This window comes from Vombatus ursinus, unplaced genomic scaffold (assembly GCF_900497805.2).
Source record: "Vombatus ursinus unplaced genomic scaffold, bare-nosed wombat genome assembly UNPS02014801.1, whole genome shotgun sequence".
Classification (NCBI taxonomy): Eukaryota; Metazoa; Chordata; class Mammalia; order Diprotodontia; family Vombatidae; genus Vombatus; species Vombatus ursinus.
The window spans coordinates 6,866,256-6,887,421 of record NW_020954579.1 but is presented as its reverse complement, the minus strand read 5'-3'; the positions used below and the strand labels follow the sequence as shown (position 1 = coordinate 6,887,421).

Here is a 21,166-nt window from a genome sequence, read left to right as displayed (position 1 = left end):
CAGTGAGTTTGGTGCCTTGGATCCAGGAGATTTTGGGAGGCAATGCCTTAATTTCTCTGTGCCCCTCCCTCTCCCTCTTCAGCATTAGGGGAGGGTCCTGGAATGCCCTCCCACTCCCCTAACATTTTTCTCCAAACAGTTCAGGGTGAAGAGAGGGGGGGTCCCAACCTGGTACTTCCCATACTTTTATTTCTTCTCTGTTGTTGCCATCTCTGTATAAAGACATCTATCTGTATCGTCTGCTCCTTTTTCTCCATTTCACTGGTGGAGACCTCGCCGCCAGAACTGAGGTGGGGGAAGAGAGCATAGTCATATTCTTCATACCACTTAGTGTCCCTTTCTGCTTTCCCTGCCCTCTAAAGGGAAACTGATTTAGAGGATGGAAGAATGGTCTGTTTGGGGGCTGGGAACTGGACCCCTGGTTCTGTGATTGATCTGCTCTAGGCTTTGTGTCTGTTTCTCTAGGGAAGCCAGGGGAGGAACCAAGGAAAGAATTGCACTCCAGCCTTCTCTACCTGTCCTGTCTGAGCTAGAGGGCATGGTCCTCCAGCCTTCCTGACTGGCACAGCTTGGGATTTGGGGGGACTGGGGTGGCCCAGACTAGTGAGCACCCTCTGGTGTTTAGGACAGGGGCTCCTACTGCTTGTTCCTGAGAGTGGCTGCCCCAGTCAGTGTCATGCTTGCTTTAGGTCAGTAGACCTCCCTTTCATGGAGCATTTGTTCTCTTGGGTTTAGGGGCAAGCAGTCAGAAACTGAAAGCGAGGCTGGGGTGAGAATGAAAGAGGTTGAGTCCTAGTGCTCCTCCCCACCCCTACTCAGACCAGCTGCTGGGGACAAAGGACAGCCTTTCTTCCTGCCTGTTATCTGTTCCTCGTGTTGCCCTCTGCTGGCAGGCAGGCTACTCCTACCCCCACCCCCACCCCTCCCCTCCCATCTTTGGTGCCAGGCCTCTCAGCAACCTAGGCATGAGAGCAGGAGAGGGTGCACTTAGGGGCCAGTGCCCCTGAGGTGTCTGGGAAAGCCCTGCAGCCTGGAGAAAACCAAAGAGTGGGACTGGTACCTGGCGGTGGGGTTTCTTTCCCTTGCCCCTCCCACCTCCTGGACCCCACCAACCTGTTTACATATTTATTACCCTTACAGTGAGGCTGGAATGGGGAAGAGGATACAAGAGGGGGTGTCTCTAAAACCATTGGCCCATTTTGCCACTTGTGTGTGTTTGTGTGTGGTGTTGGTCACAACTCAAGCCCTGCCTTTGGGGTGAGGGTGGGCCAGGCTAAGTGTAACAGGGTCTTCTTATGGCCGCCAGGGGAGCCACGAGTCCAAAGGTGGTTCTCCTTCCCTTTCCCCACCTCGTCTAATTCTCATGTAACCCTCCCCACATTTGCTCTGTCTCTCTCTCTCTGGGTATGGTTTTCAGTTGAGTATTTTGTAACCTGTTACACTGTGTGTCCTTGTGTAAATAAACTTGTTTCTGGCAGTGCCCCCTGGGGGCTTGTGTCTCTTGTTCTCTGGGCTCCCAGACAAGGGTTGAAGCCTTCTTTCCATCTGCCTGAAAACATGACGTCTCTATGATAGAGTGCTGGACTTGAAGAAAAACCCAAGTGAACCCTGCGCCTTATGACCTTTGTGACTCTGTGCAAGTCAAGATACCGCTCCCCCCCAACCTCTCATGAGGCTCAAATAAGATAATACATGTAAAGTACTTTCCCAACCTTAGTGCTATATGAGCCTCAGCCTTAGATAGGACAGGTTAGTCTTGGCTCAAGAAGCCCAGTTAGGAAATAGGAGTGAGGAGAGTGTTGAGGTAGTATGGCCTAGAGAGAACCCTGAGAGTACCAAGGCCACAATGATGGGACCGTGCACTTGCCTAATCTTGGCTTTACCCCCAGTAGGCACACAAAGATTCAATCTGAATTGAAATCAGAACATGAAAAGTCAATAGAAGGACCTGAAGAATGATTGTTAGCCAATAGTTAAAAGAGGGAGGTGTGGGTTATATAGCCCTCTGAAATAGATGTGGGGCTTAGGAACTGCTAAGAGTACAGAACAGCGGCTGCACAGAAGCGGATTTTGGCTTGTCCCAGGGAAGGAAGTTGCTAACGAGCTATTTAATAGTGGAACGAGACTGTCTCAGGAGATAGTAGGTTCCCCCTCATTTTGTTTTCAAAGACTAAATGACCACTTGGTGGATAGCAGGGAATTCTTGCTTAGGCAGAAGTTGGACTAGACCTTGGGTGAAGAAGTAGAGGAATATTCAATAGGTCACACTCCAGAAAGTTCTTTTTAATTTGACACTTAGAGGACCCACTACTCTGCAAGATGCTGGGAATATGTGGATACAAAATTACCTTAACGAGTTGGTGGTGGGTGAGGACGTAACATATGTAATACACGAGGTCAGTCTAGGAGTTTCAAAGACCAAAATTTCCCTATTCTACCTGGGAGGATCATGGAAGGTAGGAGGGGTTGGATGTTAGTAGGTTAGAATTGGGTTAAGGTTAAAGGGAATGGAGTCAGGCTGTATGAAGTCAAGGTAGTGGGAAGGCCAAACAAGAACTGAGAACAGTGAGTGAACAAGTGAGCCATTTTCTCTGCGGCAGTTTGTGAAATGGAATAACATGAAATATAGCCCCAAAGGTAAGCTGAATACAAATGATAGGTTTTAAATTACAGGTTAGGAAGTCTATGTTTTACTTTATAGACAACAGGGTGCCAAGAAGTAGTGTGGCTTAATGGAGAGAGTGTCATCAAGGGTTTGGGGCCATAAATGCCTGAGTCCAATTCCTCTGATACTTTTTAGCCCTGTGACCCTAAAAAAGTCACTTAACCTCCAGAAGCCTGAAAAAACTACCCCTGCTTGTACTTCTTTTCTCCCTTCCCAGTCTCCATCTTGTAGGTGACCATTCCCACTCCACACAATTCTCTACTCTGGAATCCACTGTCTTACCACGTCCTGCCAAACTCCAAGTCTGGATCATTTCCACCCTCCCACTTCTCTACTTCTATTCATATGCTGCTGAATGGAGTTGGAAGTCACCTACCAATGGGGAATGGGCCCACGCTAGAGCAATACAATATTTTTACTCTATCCTAATCGATTCTCTAGTCCATTCCCCACACCATCTGTTCAGATGAATTTTCTTCCACACCACCTCCTATCCCCACTTTCCAAGCTGAAGACCTCCATTTTATTGAGAAAATAGCTGGGAAATGGCTGAGCTCTCTTTTTGCTTCTATTCATTTCACACCCCTTTTACCTACTCTTTTCCTTTACTCTAGCCTCTGATAAGAGGCAGGCTTTTTCTTTGTCAAGGTCAATCCTTTCTATGTACCCTTGATCCAATCCTATCCTTTCCTAAATGAGGGTCTTCTCTAGCAGATCATCCTCGCTGTCACCATGCCATTCCCCCATCTTCAGCCTCTCTGTTTACTTCCCTGCTGTCTACCAACACGTCCAAATCTTGATCTTTAAAAAAAAACCCTTCACATCCTCAAGCTATCATCCTATATTTTTTATCCCTTTCTCAGCCAAATTCCTTGAAAAAGCTGTTTTCACTCACTGCCTTCACTTCTTCCTTTCATTATCTTCTAACCCCTCTATAATCTGGATTCCAACCTCATCGCTCAACTAAAACTGCTCTCTCCCAAGTCATCAGTTATTTTTCTAAAGTGACAAATCTTTTTGCAGTTCTCATCCGAGACTTCTCTGAAGTATGTGACACTGTTTGAACACTGTGTCTCCTCTGGATACTCTGTTCTCTTTGGATGAGGCTGTTCTTGGCTCACCTGCCTATCTGATTGTTTCTCAGTCTCCTTCACAACATGGCCCCTCACGTAGTTGTACCCCAACAGTCCGAGGCCCTGTTCTCTCTAAACCCAGTGACCTTGGCAGCTTCTATTGGCTTAATGATTTCTGTACTCACGACTCCCAGATCTATATATCCAGACTGAATCTCTTGCCTGAGCTCCAGTCCCACATCACTAACTCCTCACCTGATGTCCCACAGAAACCACAAATTCAATTGTGCCCCATGATGAACTCGTTGCTCCCCACGAACTTATCCCTTTCTGAATGTCTCTTTCTATTGGTTACAACTATTCATCCAGTCACCTAGGTTTGCAACCTCAGTGTCGCCCATAACTCTTCAGTCTCATCCCTCTGTCATTTCTTTCTCCACAGTATTTTGTATATTAAGCCCAGGGAATGGCACATAGTAGACGCTTAATAAATGTTTACCGATTGAAGAAATTAGGTGGCATAGTGGATGAGAGTGCTGGACTGAGAGGCAGCAAGATCTGAATTCAAATTCTGCCTCAGACACTAGCTGCACAACTCTGGGCAAGTCACTTAACCTCTCAGTCTCCATTTCTTTATCCAAAATGAAGATAATAGCATTTGCATTGTAGAGTTGTTGTGAGGCTGAAATGAGAACTTCAGAGGCTCTCTATTGCCTTCAGTAGTAGATATAAATGCCGCATTTATTTAATGCCTGACCCTGACCTTTCCAGCCTTATCAACATTACTTCCCCTCCAGAAACACTGAAGTCCAACAAGACTGGTCTTCTGGCTGTTCCTAATACATGGGAATGCCATCTCTTACCTGCAGGTCCCCCACGCCCAGAATGCATGCTCTCCTCACTTCTCTCAGCTCAGGATCATCTTCTACATGAGGTCTCTCCCAATCTTCCCAGCTGCTGGTTTCTTGCCTTCAAAATCACCTTGTATCTATTTTTTATCTACACACATATGTATACATACACACATGTATATCTGATATGCATACATGCATGCATGTATGTATTTATCTCCTCCCACGACTACATCGTAAAGTTCAGGTCCAGGACTGTTCGTGTGTGTGTGTGTGTGTGTGTGTGTGTGTGTGTCTATATATATATATGTATATATATATGTGTATACCCAGCACCTAGCAGTGGGCATATAGTAGGTGATTAATAAATGCTTGTTGATTGAAGGTTAGTAGGTACAACTCAGAGTATAATCTGCAGTGTGGGATGGCATTTCTCCACACTGACAAAATCACAGATCCTTTGAATATATCAAAGAGGGAGACTGTTTTTCAGCTGGGACATGCATTAGGAAGGTTATTTTGGTACCTGTATGAAGGATGGACTGAGGACAGATTGGATGTTAGTCTAGGCTCAAAGTGATAAGGGCGTGAAGTAGGGTATTAGCAAGGAACCGGACAATGCTCCAGTAATTAGAATTCAGAACAATGAAAGCTGTTCAAAAGCACAATGGTCTACCTTCAGAAGTAGTGAGCTATATCCTGATCATTGGAGATTTTCCAGCAGAAGGTAGATGACCCCGACAGGGAGGAGGAAAAAAATACTTATTAAGTGCCTACTATGTGTTGGGCACAGTGCTAAGTGCTTTTTACAAATATTGTCTCATTCAATCTCACAACAACCCTGTGAAGTAGGTGCTGTTATTACCCTCATTTTACATTAGAGAAAACTGAGGTAGACAGAGGTTAAGTGTCTTTCCCAAGGTCACACAGCTAGTAAGGGATGCCATAGAAAGATTCCATGCCTCAGAAATATTTGGACTCTATGATGTCTTTGCTCCCTTATGGCTCTGAGAATAGGTAATTCTATGAATTTGGAAAAGAGGATTGGATGGGAAAGATATTTATTCTTTTGGGTGGGAGATAACTTGGTCAGGTGGTTGAAAGTTGTCAGAGCATTTCTAGAGAGCTTCAAAAATGAATAGACCCTTTTGCCCTCACCCCTATCAGTGTTCTAGGAGCAAGAAGATGGATGAGCTCAACTCAAAACAGCCATAGGGAATGTCCTTAATTTAATTTAATTTCCCCATTCTTTAATTGCAGAGGAGGGAAGGGGTAAATGAAGGTAACTCATTCTGAGTCCAAAGCACTTGCCTGGCTTGGCTGTGGGTAGGTAGCTATCCCCTCCACATGGAGCAGAAGAGGAGAACCAAGGGCTAAGCTTGGCTCCTTTCTGAACTTCACAAATGCAGAACAAAAGCACAGAACTGCTACTGGACTTCTGGGGCCTCTGTGGATCGGCCCCTCACAGTACTAGAAGTTCTTTTGTGCCTTTTATTTCCAATGCTTTTAAAAAATGCAAAGTTTTGGGAGAGGGGGAAAGGGTAGGGTTTCAACAAAGTGAGGAAAGGGAAAGGTTGACAGGGCCAGTCCCCTTCCAGGTAGACATACCCTTCTCTGAGGCTAAGATCAAGTGATCGGGGTGGGACAGGCACGTTGGGAGCACAGAAGAGTCTCCACAGGAGTCAAGTGGAAGGAAGCCTTCATCTTAGGCAGGAGCAAGCAGCAGTCACAATGGCAGTTGGGGGCAGGGGTGAGTGGGTAGTGAACAGGAGAGGTCTCTTCCAGTGATGAGTGAGGCCTCCTTGGCGGGAGGTAGAAGTCATCTGGAGTGTTGGTTGGACAAAGGGAAGGTGGGGTCACTTGGATTTGGCAGGTGGGGCCTCCTGGGCACTGAGGGAGAGTACCAGCCAAGGCACCAGGGCAGTGACCAGGCAGGGCCAAAGGGTAAACTTGAGAAAGTTAAAGACATAGAAGAGGCTGAGCTGGGGTGGGTTGCCCAGCCAGTTAAGGAGCCCCAAAAGCCCTAGGACTAACAACAGGCAAGCAACTTGCTGCAGGATCCCCAACCGTGCCCGCCTTACTTGAGCATAGCAGGGTGAGTGTAAGGCAATGCCCAGGCCCAGGGCGGCTCCAGAATCCCGACTTAGGGAAGCAAAAGGCCGAGTTTCCATGTGTACCCACTCTGGACGCTCACACCACTTGGAAGCCAAGTGAATGGACCTGAGGAAAACCAGGAAACCTTGTAGAAAAGTTGCTTCAGATGGGGGCACGTCTGAAGTTCCTCTTCAGCCTCAGCCAGGACTGTATGCCATAGCAGAATCACTCTCTCTCTACTGGTCTACTGCTACTGTAGGGACCCCACAGGTTAGAGATGATGGCTAGGGTCAGAAAAGGTGCCATCCTGCCTCAGGGGCTAGGGTGGAGCAAGAACTTACCACGTCAGGTCTACTCCCAGGGAGATGAGGCTCCAGTAAATGAGGCTGGCACCCAGCAGGAGTGCCAATGCTGTCAACCCATAAAAGCTGACTGGCCAATCAACAGGCACACGCGGAGTCATCAGCCATCCCAGGAGAGCACCTATTGGGAAGGGGTATGGCAACAGCTTCAAGGAATTTGAGGGGACAGTCCCTAGGCCAAGCATCACGATGGAAAAGAGAGCACAAGGGAGTGTTTGGGGTAGACAGATGATGGGTGAGGATGGGCCAAGGGTAACCACAGGAGAGAAGGCACAAGGGAGGGTTTGGGGTGGGGTGGGGTGATGGGCCAGGGAATCAAAATTTCCTGTCTTTGGCTTTGTCATCCCTGAGCGAAGTGTCACTGCCCACCCTCCAGTGGCTCACCAGCTATCAGGCCACCCAGCACCTGGTGAGGGAAATGTGCAAGGATGAAGATGCGGGAGAGTCCAATTGCCAAGAGGAATGTGCTATAAGCCAGGCTGGGCATCAGCTTCATCCAGCAGCTGGAGAAGAAAGAAGACAAGTGGGTCAGGGTGGGCACCCAATTATTTTGAATTGGGAAGACACAATAGCTATGACATGGAAGAAATATTAGGTTTGTTCTGTTTGGACACAGAAATCAGAATTAAGAGCAATGACTGCAAAGTGGAGAGAGAGAGAAACCTTTAGACGTGACACATGGAAAGATTTCTTAACAATTAGTTACCTAAAAGTGGAATGAGCTGTCTCTGGAAATAGGGAGCTCCCCACTTGTGACTTTAAAGTGAAGAGTAAATGACCATTTTGGGGTATGCTGTTGAAGAGATTTCAGTCTTTCAAGTCCCTTCCAAATCAAATAATGTCAAGCCATTTCCATCCCATTATATGATTAGATGGCTAAGCAACACCAGTGATTTGGTTCCTAGTCTCCATGATGATATGGACACTGGGCCGAGGAGTCTATCCCTTACCCCATGCCTGTGGAGGGACATTCCGTATATAAGAGCCCTCCTGGACTCACCTGCGATTTCGTTTTGCAATCTGGCTTGAGGTGGCAATCATGATGGGCCAGAGGGCAGCTCCTGTGATCATGCAGTGACCCGAGGGACTACCTGCCAGGAAATACAGCCACTTGTGGTGGTATGTGTGTGTGAGGCTGGGAGTTGGGGTTCTGGGGGGGAGGGGGCAGGATGGCACATAGAGTTTGGGCATTCATGGTGTTTAAGGGGCCAGATGCCTTCTTAGGTTCAAGTAGAATAACTTAACTGCTTGTTAAGTCCCCTTTCCCTAGAAGTTACAGCTTCCCTCTCTGTGGAAGTAGGGGAGGAAGTGGGGGCTAGGGTTTGAGCACAAGGGAGGTAGGCAAAGGTTATCTGATCCTTTGGGCCTTTCTTCTCACTTAATGCCACAGGTGGGCCTTCACATGCAGTCTTCTTTATCTTCTCCCTGTAGGACATGACTAATGGGCAACTAGATACATTAGCATGGGGTATCCTTCAGTTGGTACCATTATACCAACCAATCCAATGCCTTTCACTTCTCTACTCTCTATTCCTATAACTAAGAGAGAAGGAGTGTTAAGTCCCTCAAACCTGCACAGGCTGGAAAGGGCTTTGAGATCATCAATGTGGCTGGAAAGGGAAAGGGATAATGTAGGAGGATCACCTACCTGGCCCAGTTTCACAGGATACAGGGAACTGATGAACTTGGGCGGGTGCTTCATTATAGTATCCAGATTCATGAACCCACCAAAAGGGCCGCTCTCCAAAAAGGAACCTGGAGGAGAAGATGAGGCAATGAGATTTCCCATTCCTGCTGCTCCTCTCCTACCCAGGCCTAAGGGCCTAAGAAGAATGGCAAAAGCTAGCAGAAGAGTCACTCTTCAAATGAGGGGTACCCTCTAATTCTACCCCCATCACCCCAAATCCTATTTTTGCTTCAGTTACAACTGCCTATATGCATCCTGCAGAGGACACAAGAGTTTTTTTACACTTCACATACTTCAATTCTTCTCTGGAAAAATAGAGAAATGTACACTCTTGTTCTTTTGTGTAGGGGAATGGAGGTGCCTTTCGTAGGGACCTTGAGATCTTTCTAAACTTCTCAACCCTTTACAATCTGGTTTCTGGCCTCATCACTCAACAGAAAGTGCTCTGACTAGAGTTCCCACTTCTTCCTCAGAGAACAGAGCAAAGGAAGAACGAAAGAGGATGACAGAGAGTTCTGTGGTGTGGAGACTATTTTCTTCCATTTTCTTAGTAGAATAGGAGGTGAGGTCACCTGCTGAAAGAGAAGGAAAAGGGAGGGCTCTAAGTAACTTGGTGCAGTGCACAGAGCACTGGGGCTGTAGTTAGGAAGACTCTCTTCGAGTTAAAATTTGACCTCAGACATTTACTAGCTATGTGACCCTGGGCAAGTCACTTAATCCTGTTTGCCTCAGTTCCTCATCTGTAGCTAGAGAAGGAAATGTATCACTCTGCTATCTTTGCCAAGAAAACCCCAAATGGGGTCATGAAGAGTCAGACATGACTGAAATGACTCAACAACAAAATAGGTAACTTAGAGAGAGAAGAGAATATTAGGGACAGTTATTATGTAGGGTATGATAGTCAATCACAGACCAATAAAAAGGCAGCAGTGAGGGTCCAGTTAAGATACTATAGGCTTATAGTGGACCTGATAGGCATGGTTGTGTGACTTTCTCTCACAGCATTCAGCAGCATGGGAGTAGGAACAGAGAAGAAAGATGGTAGGGAGGGATAGTTCAGGGTGAGGATTCAGCAAAGTATAAGCAGTTATAGGTATGGCAGCTAGGAAAGTACAGCGGACAGAGTGCTGGACCTGGAGTCAGGAAACTTGAGTTCAAATCCATACTCAGACACTTACCAGCTATGTGACTCGAGCAAATCAGTGAAGTTAACCTTTCTTGGCTTTTGTTTTCTCAACTGCAAAATGGGGATAATAATAACACCTACATCCAAAGGTTGTTGTAAGGATAAAATGAGGTAATATTTGTAAAGTGCTTTGCACTTTATACTATATGTAAAGCACTATGTAAATGTAAGCTAGTAGTAGTAGTAGTAGTAGTAGTAGTAGGGTAATAGGGCAAGAGATTCTAAGGTAAGATAATAAGGAGTTGATCTGGGTGAAAGGAACAAAATGAGACCAGATCAAGGGTAATAAATTGAGGGGAACGGGGGGGGGGTCTGGGGGTCACTGGAAGAAAGAAGAATTTAGGAGGAATGAAGCAGGGGAAGAGATGGGGGGGAAGAGATTTTAATTAATTAGAAAGAGAAATTTCTGTGTTCTGGAACCCATAGTCATGGGGTGAAGGTGACATTGACAGCATGACCACCGGTGGCTGGCTGAGAATGAGGAAGACCATGAGAGTTGAGGAGGGTGGCCAGGGTATTTGAGAGGACACTGACATAAGTCCCCTAGGGGCTCAGGAGAGAGAGGGAGGGGGAGAGAGAGAGAGAGAGAGAGAGAGAGAGAGAGAGAGAGAGAGAGAGAGAGAGAGAGAGAGAGAGAGAGAGTGTGTGTGTGTGTGTGTGTGTGTGTGTGTGTGTGTGTGTGTGTGTGTGTGTGTGTGAGCGCGCTCCAGCTGAAGCAAGAAACAGAACTAAGGAAGGAGCAGATTCGTTTGGGAGTTAAGAGGTAGAGGAAAAAGAGAATTGAGGAAGAAGGCAGCTAACTGTTGTAATGGGTAGCAGGCTGGACTTGGAGTCAGAAAGAGTTATAGGCAAATCCTGCCTCACATACTCCCTAGCTGTGTGACTCTGGACAGCCCCTTAATCCAGGTGGGCTTCAGTTTATTCACCTGTAAAATAGAGGTAATAAGAACCCCTACCTTCCAGGGTTGTTGTGAGGATCAAAAGAGATAACAAACAGTGATTTGCAAACCTTAAAGTGCTATGAAGACTAGCTCCAAAAGGAAAGTTTCCAATGGCTACTGGCTATTCCAATGGCTGGAACTCTCTGAAAATAACCATTTCCTCCTTAAAACTTCCACTAAAAGATTGCCTCCTTGTTCCTGCAATGGTTCACACTGACAGAGGCAGAGGGAGAGAGATTGAGGGAGCCAAGCAGCCCTTCTTTCTCAACTTTCTTTATTTTGCCTCCTGGTGAACATTTTTGTTCACTGCCTCTTCTATTTCTCTCCCAGACTGGGCATGTGGCATCCTTTTGTGGGATGATCAGAAGGGGAAGGCTGAATGTACAGTTAGAGGCAGATCAACTCTCTCCTGTATTAAACCAGAAAAAGCAGATTACATGGAGAGGACCTTACAAAGCACCTACTGAAAATTTCTGGGATGTCCATTCATGGCGATACTTACTTCTTTTGTGGGGTTGTGTCCCTCATCCCTAGGCTTTTCATGCTGAAGAAGGGAGGTAAGGCCTTCTACTTTGAAGGGGAAATAGCTCTACTCAGGAGGTCCTCCTCTTTGTCTAGGAAGCCCTTACTTGTGGGGGTGGGATGGGAACACACAATGACGGAGAGCAAAGGATAACACTGAGTGGTAAGAGGTGGGAAGTGATTATGGGTATGTATGGGGCAACTGTGGTTTAAATATCCACGGCTTGGGTATGGGGATGACTATATGGGGGTGCTGTGAGGGGTCAGCATATGAGATGACCATGGGTATATTTCCATGATGGGGTGTGTTTATTGGCATGTCCTCAGGAGTGACAATTAGGGGTTAATGTGTAGGGTGGCAGTTGGTGTGTCTCTATGTGTGTGTCTATCCCCTGGAAAGACATCTAATTGGATATCTTCAGGCATCTAAAACTCAACATAATAAAATTAAGATAGCTCATTATATTTCACCAACCTCAAATCTCTTTTGAATTTCTCTCTTTATGTTTAGGGCACCACCCTCCTTCTAATCACCCAGCTGCATTTAGGTTTACTTCATATTTTATATATGTACATGTTGATTCCCCAGGTAGAATATAAGCTCCCTGAGGGCAGGGACTGTTTCATTTTTTTTTTCTTTGTATCCTCAGCCCTTAGCACAGTGCTGGCCTTTAATAAACTCTTGCTGACAATGGGCATGACCTTGGAGTAGGGATGGTAAGGGGTTTTGTCTCACCACTTAGAGATGAGGTTGAGCCACTCCGAGAGCAAGGCGATCCAGAACACAGAAATGCCCACATGGCGACAGGCATAGTAGGCCAAGGGGAAGTAGAAAAAAAAGATGCATTTGGGGTCACCCAGGAAGGTGACCCAGAGCCAGACGTCTTCCAGCCAGGGCAGCTGCCTCTGTAGAGTTTCGGCCACCACGATGCCCACTCCCAGAGTTGACTCCATGCCAGGAAGCCACAGGCCCTGGAGCCCTTGACCTTGGTTTGACAGGGGTGATGCTGCTTCTAAAGAGAAGGAAGCTGTGGGAGGCCGGGGGTAAGAGGAAGGTGCTCCCCACAGTCCCTACCACTTCCTTCCACTGGCACAGCTAACCTGATCCCATCCAGGTAACCCGTAGCATCAGCCGGACAAGCACCTGGAGTTCTCTGCTCTCAGCTCTGCCCCCTCTGCCCTTTGAGTGTTCCAGGCCCCGCCCCCTGCTCCTGAGCGGCCCCCAGACCCCGCCCCCTATGCGCTCTAGCTCCCAGGCCCCGCCCCCTCTACGTCAATCATTCCACAAACCTCGCCCCTGCTTTACCCGGGAAGCCCCCGCTTATCCCCCGCGGCCCCGCCTCTCGGTTTCCAAAGCACCCCAAACCCCGCCTCCAAGCCACGCGCGCGCTCCCCAGACTCCACCTCTGCCGGAGCAGGACTGCATTCCCTCTTCCTCCCGTCCCCGGCCCCGTTCTGCGTTCCGCCCCCTCCCCCAGGTCCACAAGCTCGAGCTTTGCCCTCCAAATACCGTTTTTTTCCCCCACGTCCCGGATTTGTACCTCTCGCTCGGTCTTCCTTCTACGGGTCAGCGTAGGGGACAAACCTCTCGCGAGGGCGTTTCCCCCTAGACCCACGTGTCCCCAGTTCGCGTCCGGTCCGCAGCGGACGTGGGGCGGTGGTTACTTCTGAGGTCCAGGGTCAGAGGGTAACAGGCGGGCTTTGAAGTTTGATGCTTGAGGGGGCTGATAGCTAGTTCTCCGAGTGAGGTTTCCTTTCTGCTGCCTTCCCTTATTGATAGAAAGCTCCGTGGTCTCTTCAGGGGGTAGGGACAGGAAAGTTCAAGGACATAGCCATAGGATCCCAGGTGTGTTTTGAAAGGGGACAGCAGTTTCTCACACACACAGACACACAAGCACACAAGCACACACTCTTTTTCTCTCCCGGGGACCTTAGTTAATCCCCCCACCCTCCCCTCTCCTGATTCCGAATTGTAATAGTATTGGAAGATGATGCTAAATATGCCTTCATAGGACACCCCAGTACAGGAACACTTGTTAGACATTGAATTCTCATTTTGGAAGACTTCCGTGTTCCAACTGCCTTGTTTTGCCTTGCCTCAGGGGATGGGGGCTTGGGGAGGGAAGAAGAAAGAGTTTAATTTTTAAAATTCTAAAATTTATGCCCCTGAAGTCTATCTGCCGTGTAATCCAGGGAATCCAACAGTGGATTTTTGTACATAAGTATGTGTGGGTGAGAGAGGGAAGCCGTGTTCAGTGCCCACCCCTGAGATGAACAGTTTTCTAGGATCTGGAGTAATTCAAGAAAGGAATTTATGGAAATCAGAGATTATCATGTTTTTGATGAGGTCTAGGCCACAGGGTGTTGAGGGGGAGGGGAGAGTTAGGATAACTTCCTAATTTTCCTAATTATTAATTAATTTCCTATTTCTAGCCTGAGACATTTTTGTCCTTCATTAGTTTTGTTGGGAGGAAGGGAAGAAATGAACATGGAAAAGTGGACTCCATTCAATGAAGAAATAGCAAATTTATATGGTGAACTGATAAAGATAGCTCAATTATAAAGTGAAGTGATAAATGTTGCAGTTTGGGGTGCTGAGAACCCCGGGATGCAAGGGTACAATGACCACTCAAGACTTCTTTCAGTCAAAGTATCAGAAGTTTATTTATGAGGAAAATAGAAGCTTCAGTATTGTAAGGTTTATAGCAGTGGGCAGAGTTCCTAGTGAATCTGCAACTTAATGGGAGTGAGACTTGATGCTTATATACAAAAAGGATGGTGAAAGGATCTGAATGGGATTAAGGAGTGGCAAATAGTCTGGGGTGGTCCGGGTGCAATAGTGAAAGGAGTATTAAGTAGTCTGGGATGGACCCAGAGAGAGTGAAAGGATTGTCAAGTAAGCTAATTAAATGATCCAGGTGGACTGAGGTGGGCCAGTTGTCTTGGGCTGAGGCGCCAGTGAAATGGGCTGCTAAAATGCATGGGACAATTCAGGGACTGGGTTGCTTTCAAAGACATGGTCTTTTCCTTTTAAGCAGTTCAGGTTGTAATGTTGTTTGTTCAGGTAATGTTGTAATGTTCAGGTTGTATGTAATTTATATTGTGAAATGATAAAAGCTAATTTATATAATGAAAAAGATTTTAAGGGTGGCTGGGGTGCTGGTATGTTGACATAGGCATGGTTAGGATATCTGATTTCTAGCCTCACAAATAGATATGGTCCACTAATTTGTTGTAACCTCTTACATTTACCTTTTTCCAGGATGGGGTGAGAATAAAATGAAGTAATATACATGAAAAGACTACAAAAGATACTCTATATAATCAGGTAGTATCATTTTTTATTTCAACAAGGTGCTGCAAAGGGCAGGGAGGTTTGTGCCCCGTGTTTGGCAAGAGGAATGCTTTTCCTTCCTTTTTTCATATTTCGGGCTGGCTGATGTTCTTTCGCTGTCATTTTCTGTATTGACTCTGATCCAAATGAGTTTATCAGAGATTTGTGGTCAATAAAGACAAATCCATCCCTCTAACCCAGACCATACCTGTAGGTTTCTTGGTGTTTGACCTGTGATTGGATCAGCTTGAGACAGGAATTTTAGACTAAAAGAGGCCAAATGTCAAAATTTGTAGGAAGTGAGAGGAAATGACAGTCAGCAGGGTCTTGATTCAATTCACTTCTAACTAAATAATTCAACAACTATGTGCAAGATACTAGATCCTAGCCATAAAAAGCTAAAAAATTGAAGTCTTTATCCTAAAGGAGCTCATTCATTTAATTGGATTATTTCAACCTTAGCAGCCTTTGTTTCCTTATTCCTGTTTTTCCTCTTTCACTTTGTGAAAGGAGAAGACAGCAGTAAAAGTTATTTTGGAGGAAGTTTAAACACAACTCTGTGTTTCAGATTGAGATTTCTTTAGGAAAAAAAAACCAAGATAAAAAACAAAAAATAGCCATTCAAAACAAAATAAAGCTGAACCGAATTGGAGGGTCTAGCTTAAATTTAGGCAAGTTGTGTGCATTAGTGGGGAGGAGGGCTGGAGAAATGGATGAAGACCGTCAGCTCAGTGGAGAGGGTTGGACTTCACTTAGTGCAGGACCCCTTTCCTGGGTTTGCATCTCCTCATTTCTTTTGGGCCAGGCTTTTGATCCTGGCTCCCTAACCCACCCAGGCTGTCTCGCTCCTCCTCCCTTCTTCTTTCTCTCTTCTCCGGCACATTGGAGCCCCGCCCTCCCAGTTTGTCCTGTGGCCCCGCCTCCTGTATGCTGACGCCATCGCGCCGCTCGTGCGTGCCGGCGCGCTGAGGGGGCCGGCCTCGCCGCTGCCCCGCCGCCCGCCGCTGCTCTCCCAAGATGGCGGCTCCTCCGGGCGAGTACTTCAGCGTTGGGAGCCAGGTTTCATGCCGAACGTGCCAAGAGCAGCGGCTGCAGGGCGAGGTGGTAGCCTTTGACTACCAGTCCAAGATGCTGGCGCTCAGTATCCTTTTCATCAAGGGCTGGCTGGGACTCCAGGCCAGGCTGGCACGGGTGGGGGGGCGGCGGCGGTGGGGCCGGGCCGGGCCGGGCCGGGTCCGGGGCCTAAGGGGCGACCGGCGACCGCGGCTCCAAGGACGCATGCGCATGGTCAACCCTAGTTCCTTCTTCCCCTCTTGCTGCCGCCCCCTTCCTCTCCCCATTGGGGTCTCAGTTCCCTCGCGGGAGCCGGGCCTGGAGGAATGAAGGCAGGGGAGGTGGGCGGAGGGGGTTCGACACGCGGGTGGCTGTTCTGGCTGAATCCCCTGGGGAGGGGTCACTGTTTGAGGAAAGGGTAGTGGAAGGAAGGGAAGGGTTGTAAGGTAGGGTCTGCGAGCCCCAGATGAAAGAGGGGGCCGTGGTCACGTGGGGGAGGGGGGTGTGTAGGTTAGGGGGACTTGCTTGTAACCGAGGTAAGAGGCTCCCGAATTTTGTTTGTGTGTGTGTGTGTGTGTGTGTGAGCTCAAATAAAGAGGCAAGAGCACAGAAAATGAAACTAGGGGCCATGGTTGGTATTCTTTTTTGAGGGAAGGGTCCCCTGAGAATGAAGTTCATATCTGATCGCTGGAAAGAGACTGTTTTGTGTGTTGTTTCTTGGGGGAGGGGGTTGTTGGAGGCTGCATAATTGGAGGTATACTCATTGAATCCCAGACAAAGAATGCAAAGTTTGATTCTGGGGGCAGGGGTACTGATAATAAGTAGAGATGTTAAATTGGGAAAGAGCCTCTTTGTGGTGAGGGAATAATAATAGTAATAGCTAACAATTATATAGTGATTTGAAGTTTATAAAGTGCTTTACAAATATTTTAATTGATCCTCACAACAGCTTTGTGAGGTAAGTCCTATTAGCCCCATTTCACAGCTGAACAAATTGAGGCTGAAGAGGTTTAAGTGACATGTTCAGTTACATACCTAGTAAGTGACTGAGTTAGGATTTGAATGTCCTGACCCCAAGCCTGGCACACTACCTATCTACTCACATCTAAAATGTCTAGTTTGTTTGAGGTATGGGAATTTTACTTTTTCTCACAAGTGGTTCCCTCTCCAATTGTTTCAGTGATCATTTTTTGATATCTTCCAGAGTGAAAGTGCACATTGAGTCTAACTGAGCCTGCTGGTCTGGAGTGGCAGATATTTAAATTTCAAATAACAATTCAGATAACCACTTGTTTCACAGTTCAAGCATAGAAAAATGATTTTTGAGACTATTTTCAATAGTTACTTTTTCTAGATGAGGTACTGCCATCTGCAGAATAGGACCTATAAAATTAGTCAGATGATTCTTGGGATGAAAGTCTGACTGATTGATGGTAGTAGCTCTAGTCTCAAATATACCACTAACTATATGCTGTAAATGACTTTTTCCTTTTGTCATCTCCATACCTATGCAATAGATGCCTAATGAATTGCTCTTGTTAAGTGAATGAATGCACTTTTGGGATTACCTTGGGCAGGCCACTTGCTCATCTTTAAGGTGGGGATAATACCTCCCTTTTATTTTCAACAACCTGTCATTGAAATAAGGAATGAGATGTTGAGAAAGTACCTTGCAAAAATAAAAAGTACTTTATAAACACAATGATTATTATGCTGGAAACTGTATTGGAATAGTAACTGTTAGGTGTGGCATCTTATAGTTTAAAGACAAATGAGTACCCATGTTGTGTAAAAATTACATTGAAGTTCTGTGCAAGAAACTAGCAAGAGAAAAGTGATGATAACATCTCAGGGATCCCAAATTTGATCCTGTTTGTAAAGCCTGAAATCCTTTAGTTTTTGGAGTGAAACAGGGGAAGAATGAGGTTTTGGGATTACTCCTTACTGTGTTTCTTGTGAGGCCTCTTCACCACTTGCTTTTGGTGTTCATTTTCCTTGAGCCTTCCTTGAATCATGTTTTCCAGTCTCATCAGAATTTGTTAATGCCTCTGCCTGCTTGTTTTCCTTAACTTTATTCTCTCTCTAGAATGTCCCTCTTCCAGTGGAAAGCCTAACCATGCAGACATCCTGCTTATAAATCTACAGTTTGTCTCAGAAATTGAAATAATTAATGACCGCACAGAAACCCCTCCTCCCCTAGCTTCTCTCAATGTTAGCAAGGTAAGAATGATAGACCAAGTCTGGCTCAATATAATGGTGGGAAGGGTTGGGTTAGACTATTTGCTTAGAGTGACTTTTGTCTCCGAATCTTGTCAGCTGCATTTTTTTTCATTAACTTATAGTCCCTTGTATTCATGCCTCTTTCCTTTTCTAAGAGGCTTATTTTTTTTCTGAATTGCTGAATGCTATTAGGTCTTGAGCAAAAACCTGACCTCAAAGAAGGTTGACATTGTAAGTTTTTTCCTTGTCTGAAAAGTTAAAAGACACTCAATCTATGAGCCTTTGTCTCTACATTTGAGAAAACCTCTCTTCCCCCAGTGAATTTGCCAGCCATCTCATGGAGAGACAGTATAGATTCCTCTGCTGTAGAGTTTTTGGATAGGGTTTCAGCTCAAGCTGGGTTCTTGGAGGCAGGGGGACAGATGAGGTGATTTCCTGAAAGGGAGGAACAGTTGATATCCCTCATTCCCACCAAAAGTCTTTAGGGCAAGGCACTCACTGACAGTTACTGAATCCCACTTGTGTTCTAGGTACTTTGGGAGAAACAAAGACATGTAAATCTCTTGTCCTCTTTGGGCTTCTAGTCTAGCTGGGAAGCTCAGGTTTAGAATAGATTTAGTATAAAATAGAAGATAGTGTTCATGTAACTGAGGGATTAACATTGTTCTGTTTGGCTTCCGAGGCCAGGAACCATGTACGGAGAGGCAGATGTAGGCTTGGCATAAGGAAAAGCCTGTTAACAATTAGGGGAATGGGCTACCTCTGGAGATAGTGGACTCCTTCAATGGATGTCTTCAAGCAAAGGCTAGATCATCACTTTTTGGAGATGTTATTAAAGGGATTCTTGATTAGGTATGAGTTGGATTAGATGGCTTCTAAGTCTCTTTCAACCCTGAGGTGCTAGCATTTTGCCATGAGCTACATTCAGGATACAAGAAACATTAGGGTATCTCCAAGTACATTTACTTTAAAATGTATATATTTGTCTAAGTGGTATTATGTCGTGCTTTAGTGCTTTATATTTTTTCTTCCTTTGAAGATGAGGTCACCTTTCATAGAGCTACATGGGTACATGCATTGGGCACATGTGTATCCTCTCTGTCATATCCAAGGCAAAAAAGAGAAGTGTAGATTTTCACGGGCACAATTAGAATTAGGCTGTTGGGCTGAATGTCTTGTAACAGGGCATAAACATTGTAGCACCTTTGCCCTTGTCTTCAAGTTGACTGATTCATATCAGAATCCCTTACATTGGCCCAAGGGGCCCTTAACTTTTTGATTAAAAAGCCGAGTAACTTTTCTTTGCCTAGAAAGGATTGTCTAGATATGTATTAACCTTAATAACTTGGGCTATTGGCATATACACAAATGTCCACATCTTTGCTATATTTAAACCTGAATGCAGGGGACTGAGTTTTCAGGGTATGTTGCATATTACATGATTGAAGTAAGAGCCTCAGGGTTCTCTCTTTTGGTATTCTAATTGGTTATTTAAAGTTTTATTTATGGCTGCTTAAAATCTGATATCAGATTGAGATACCTACTTTTCCAGTCTTATTATATATATTACTTCATTTGATGTATTGGCCTTCTTGGCTGTTCCTTACATGGAACATTCCCGTCCATGCCTTGCACCGACTGTTCCTCTTCCCTGAAATGTACTCCCTTCTTACCTCTGCCTCTTAGAATCCCTAGTTTCTTTTAAATCTCAACTTAAGGCCTATCTCTTAGTGTGGGAATTACTTGGGACAAAATAATTAAGTTTTTTTGGCTTACAATTTTTTACATCTTTTAAAAAACTTAATATGCAGTCTATCCTTTTTTCAGTCACTTTGCTTTGGCAATATTGTCACATGATTTTGACATTCCTTAATTCTTCATCATGAAACTATACTTTTATCACATTGGATATTAAACATGTTTGAGGAGACAGTCCATTTTTTCAAGTCTGGCCTGGATGATAGCCTGTAATTTTTCATTGGGGTTTAAAACAAGTGAGTTCCCATTTCGTAGAAACGTGTTTATCTCCATCTCTTAGATATATTTCTTAATCTCATGTGATACAGTGTAAGGTTGTATTGCAGTATTCCATCTCCATTTATGAATTTCTATAATGCCAAATAGTTTGGCTCTTCAGTATATCAGTACATTTATCAGAGTTTATCCTTCCCTCAATGGGGATAAGCCTTCTAGGCCCAATGGAAGTAAAAAAAAAAATCCTCAAAACATTTTTTGGGGTAGTTGGTTTATAGTCTGAAGATGCCACGATCTTACAGAATAACCTGGATTCTTAGTGACAATGGTTTTATATGGCCTTGATTGAAAATGTTAATCATCAGTAAAAATAACCTTTTTACAGTCTTTAGTACTCTAGTCCTTATGTTGTCTTGCCATGACAAACATTTTTTCTTCATAGCAAGTTACCTGTTTTTTGCGTTCTTCCCAATAAGAAGCCTGTCCCTCACTGTAGAGGAATCAGTAACAGCCCCTCCACCTGCCAGGTCCCTCTGAAGGTCTTTGATTATTTGCAGAACATTAATTAGGCTGTTTTACAGGAATAGTTAGCCACTTGACAACATTTTTTTGGTTTTCATCTGCACTTTGAAAAGAACTTTTGTGCCTTGGTGGGACTGAGCTTGTTTCATTATGGGCTTGAATGATCCTTGAAATTCTTGATTCCCTGACACCAAGAGCTGCTGCAATATTTCTCATAGTCATTGAAGTGAGCTCTTTAAGAGCAATGACTTTTGTAGGTTTTCTTGGAGTAATATCCGTTCTTAAAAACTACAGAATAAAAGAGAGCAATGAAACAACGTGCAAGAGATCCAGCACTCCACTGACAGAGAACTAAAGATGGGGAAACCAGCCCAATCCGGGTTCATCTGGTCAAGGTCAGCCATTCTGAGTCAGCCTACTGTCAGTAGAAGCACAGACAAATGACCGTTGCTGTCACAAAATGAAACTATACTAAAATCATTCCTCATACCACACTATACCTGAGGTGCTTCTCTTGAGCCCATCCATCCAGCTGCCTAGTATCTTTCCCTTGATTACTTTGTGTTTATTTTGTATATACTTAGATTTATACATGCTATTTCCACCTATAGAACACAAGTTCCATAAGGACAGGGACCATTTAATTTTATTTTGGTATCTCCAATGCCTAGCACAGTGCCTG

The 21,166-nt window shown here is 45.4% G+C and overlaps 2 protein-coding genes across 10 annotated transcripts in view; one reads left to right on the top strand and one right to left on the bottom strand.

Annotated features, from left to right (window-relative positions):
* Positions 1–168: 168 nt before the first annotated feature.
* On the bottom strand, positions 169–13,009 carry G6PC3 (glucose-6-phosphatase catalytic subunit 3). Of its 9 annotated transcripts, none has more exons than XM_027872812.1 (8): positions 12,483–12,502; positions 12,118–12,409; positions 8,694–8,800; positions 8,046–8,136; positions 7,430–7,548; positions 7,025–7,166; positions 6,671–6,809; positions 169–285 (listed from the first exon to the last, which is right to left on the bottom strand). In XM_027872812.1, the coding sequence occupies exons 1-8, from the start codon at positions 12,490–12,492 to the stop codon at positions 259–261; spliced, it is 927 nt and encodes a 308-aa protein (XP_027728613.1). In that variant the 5' UTR covers positions 12,493–12,502; the 3' UTR covers positions 169–258. The 9 variants fall into 9 exon arrangements, with proteins under 9 accessions (XP_027728613.1, XP_027728612.1, XP_027728610.1 ...); XM_027872811.1 differs by lacking the exon at positions 169–285 and adding an exon at positions 5,804–6,412 and having other exon boundaries at positions 12,483–12,501; XM_027872809.1 differs by lacking the exons at positions 169–285; positions 12,483–12,502 and adding an exon at positions 12,923–13,009 and having other exon boundaries at positions 6,319–6,809; positions 12,118–12,394.
* Positions 13,010–15,699: 2,690 nt separating this feature from the next.
* Positions 15,700–21,166, top strand: part of LSM12 (LSM12 homolog) — a 30,173-nt gene continuing 24,706 nt past the window's right edge. The window contains 2 exon segments of the mRNA XM_027872608.1: positions 15,700–15,856; positions 17,855–17,988. Coding sequence (XP_027728409.1) covers positions 15,733–15,856; positions 17,855–17,988 — 258 coding nt within the window. The 5' untranslated portion in view covers positions 15,700–15,732.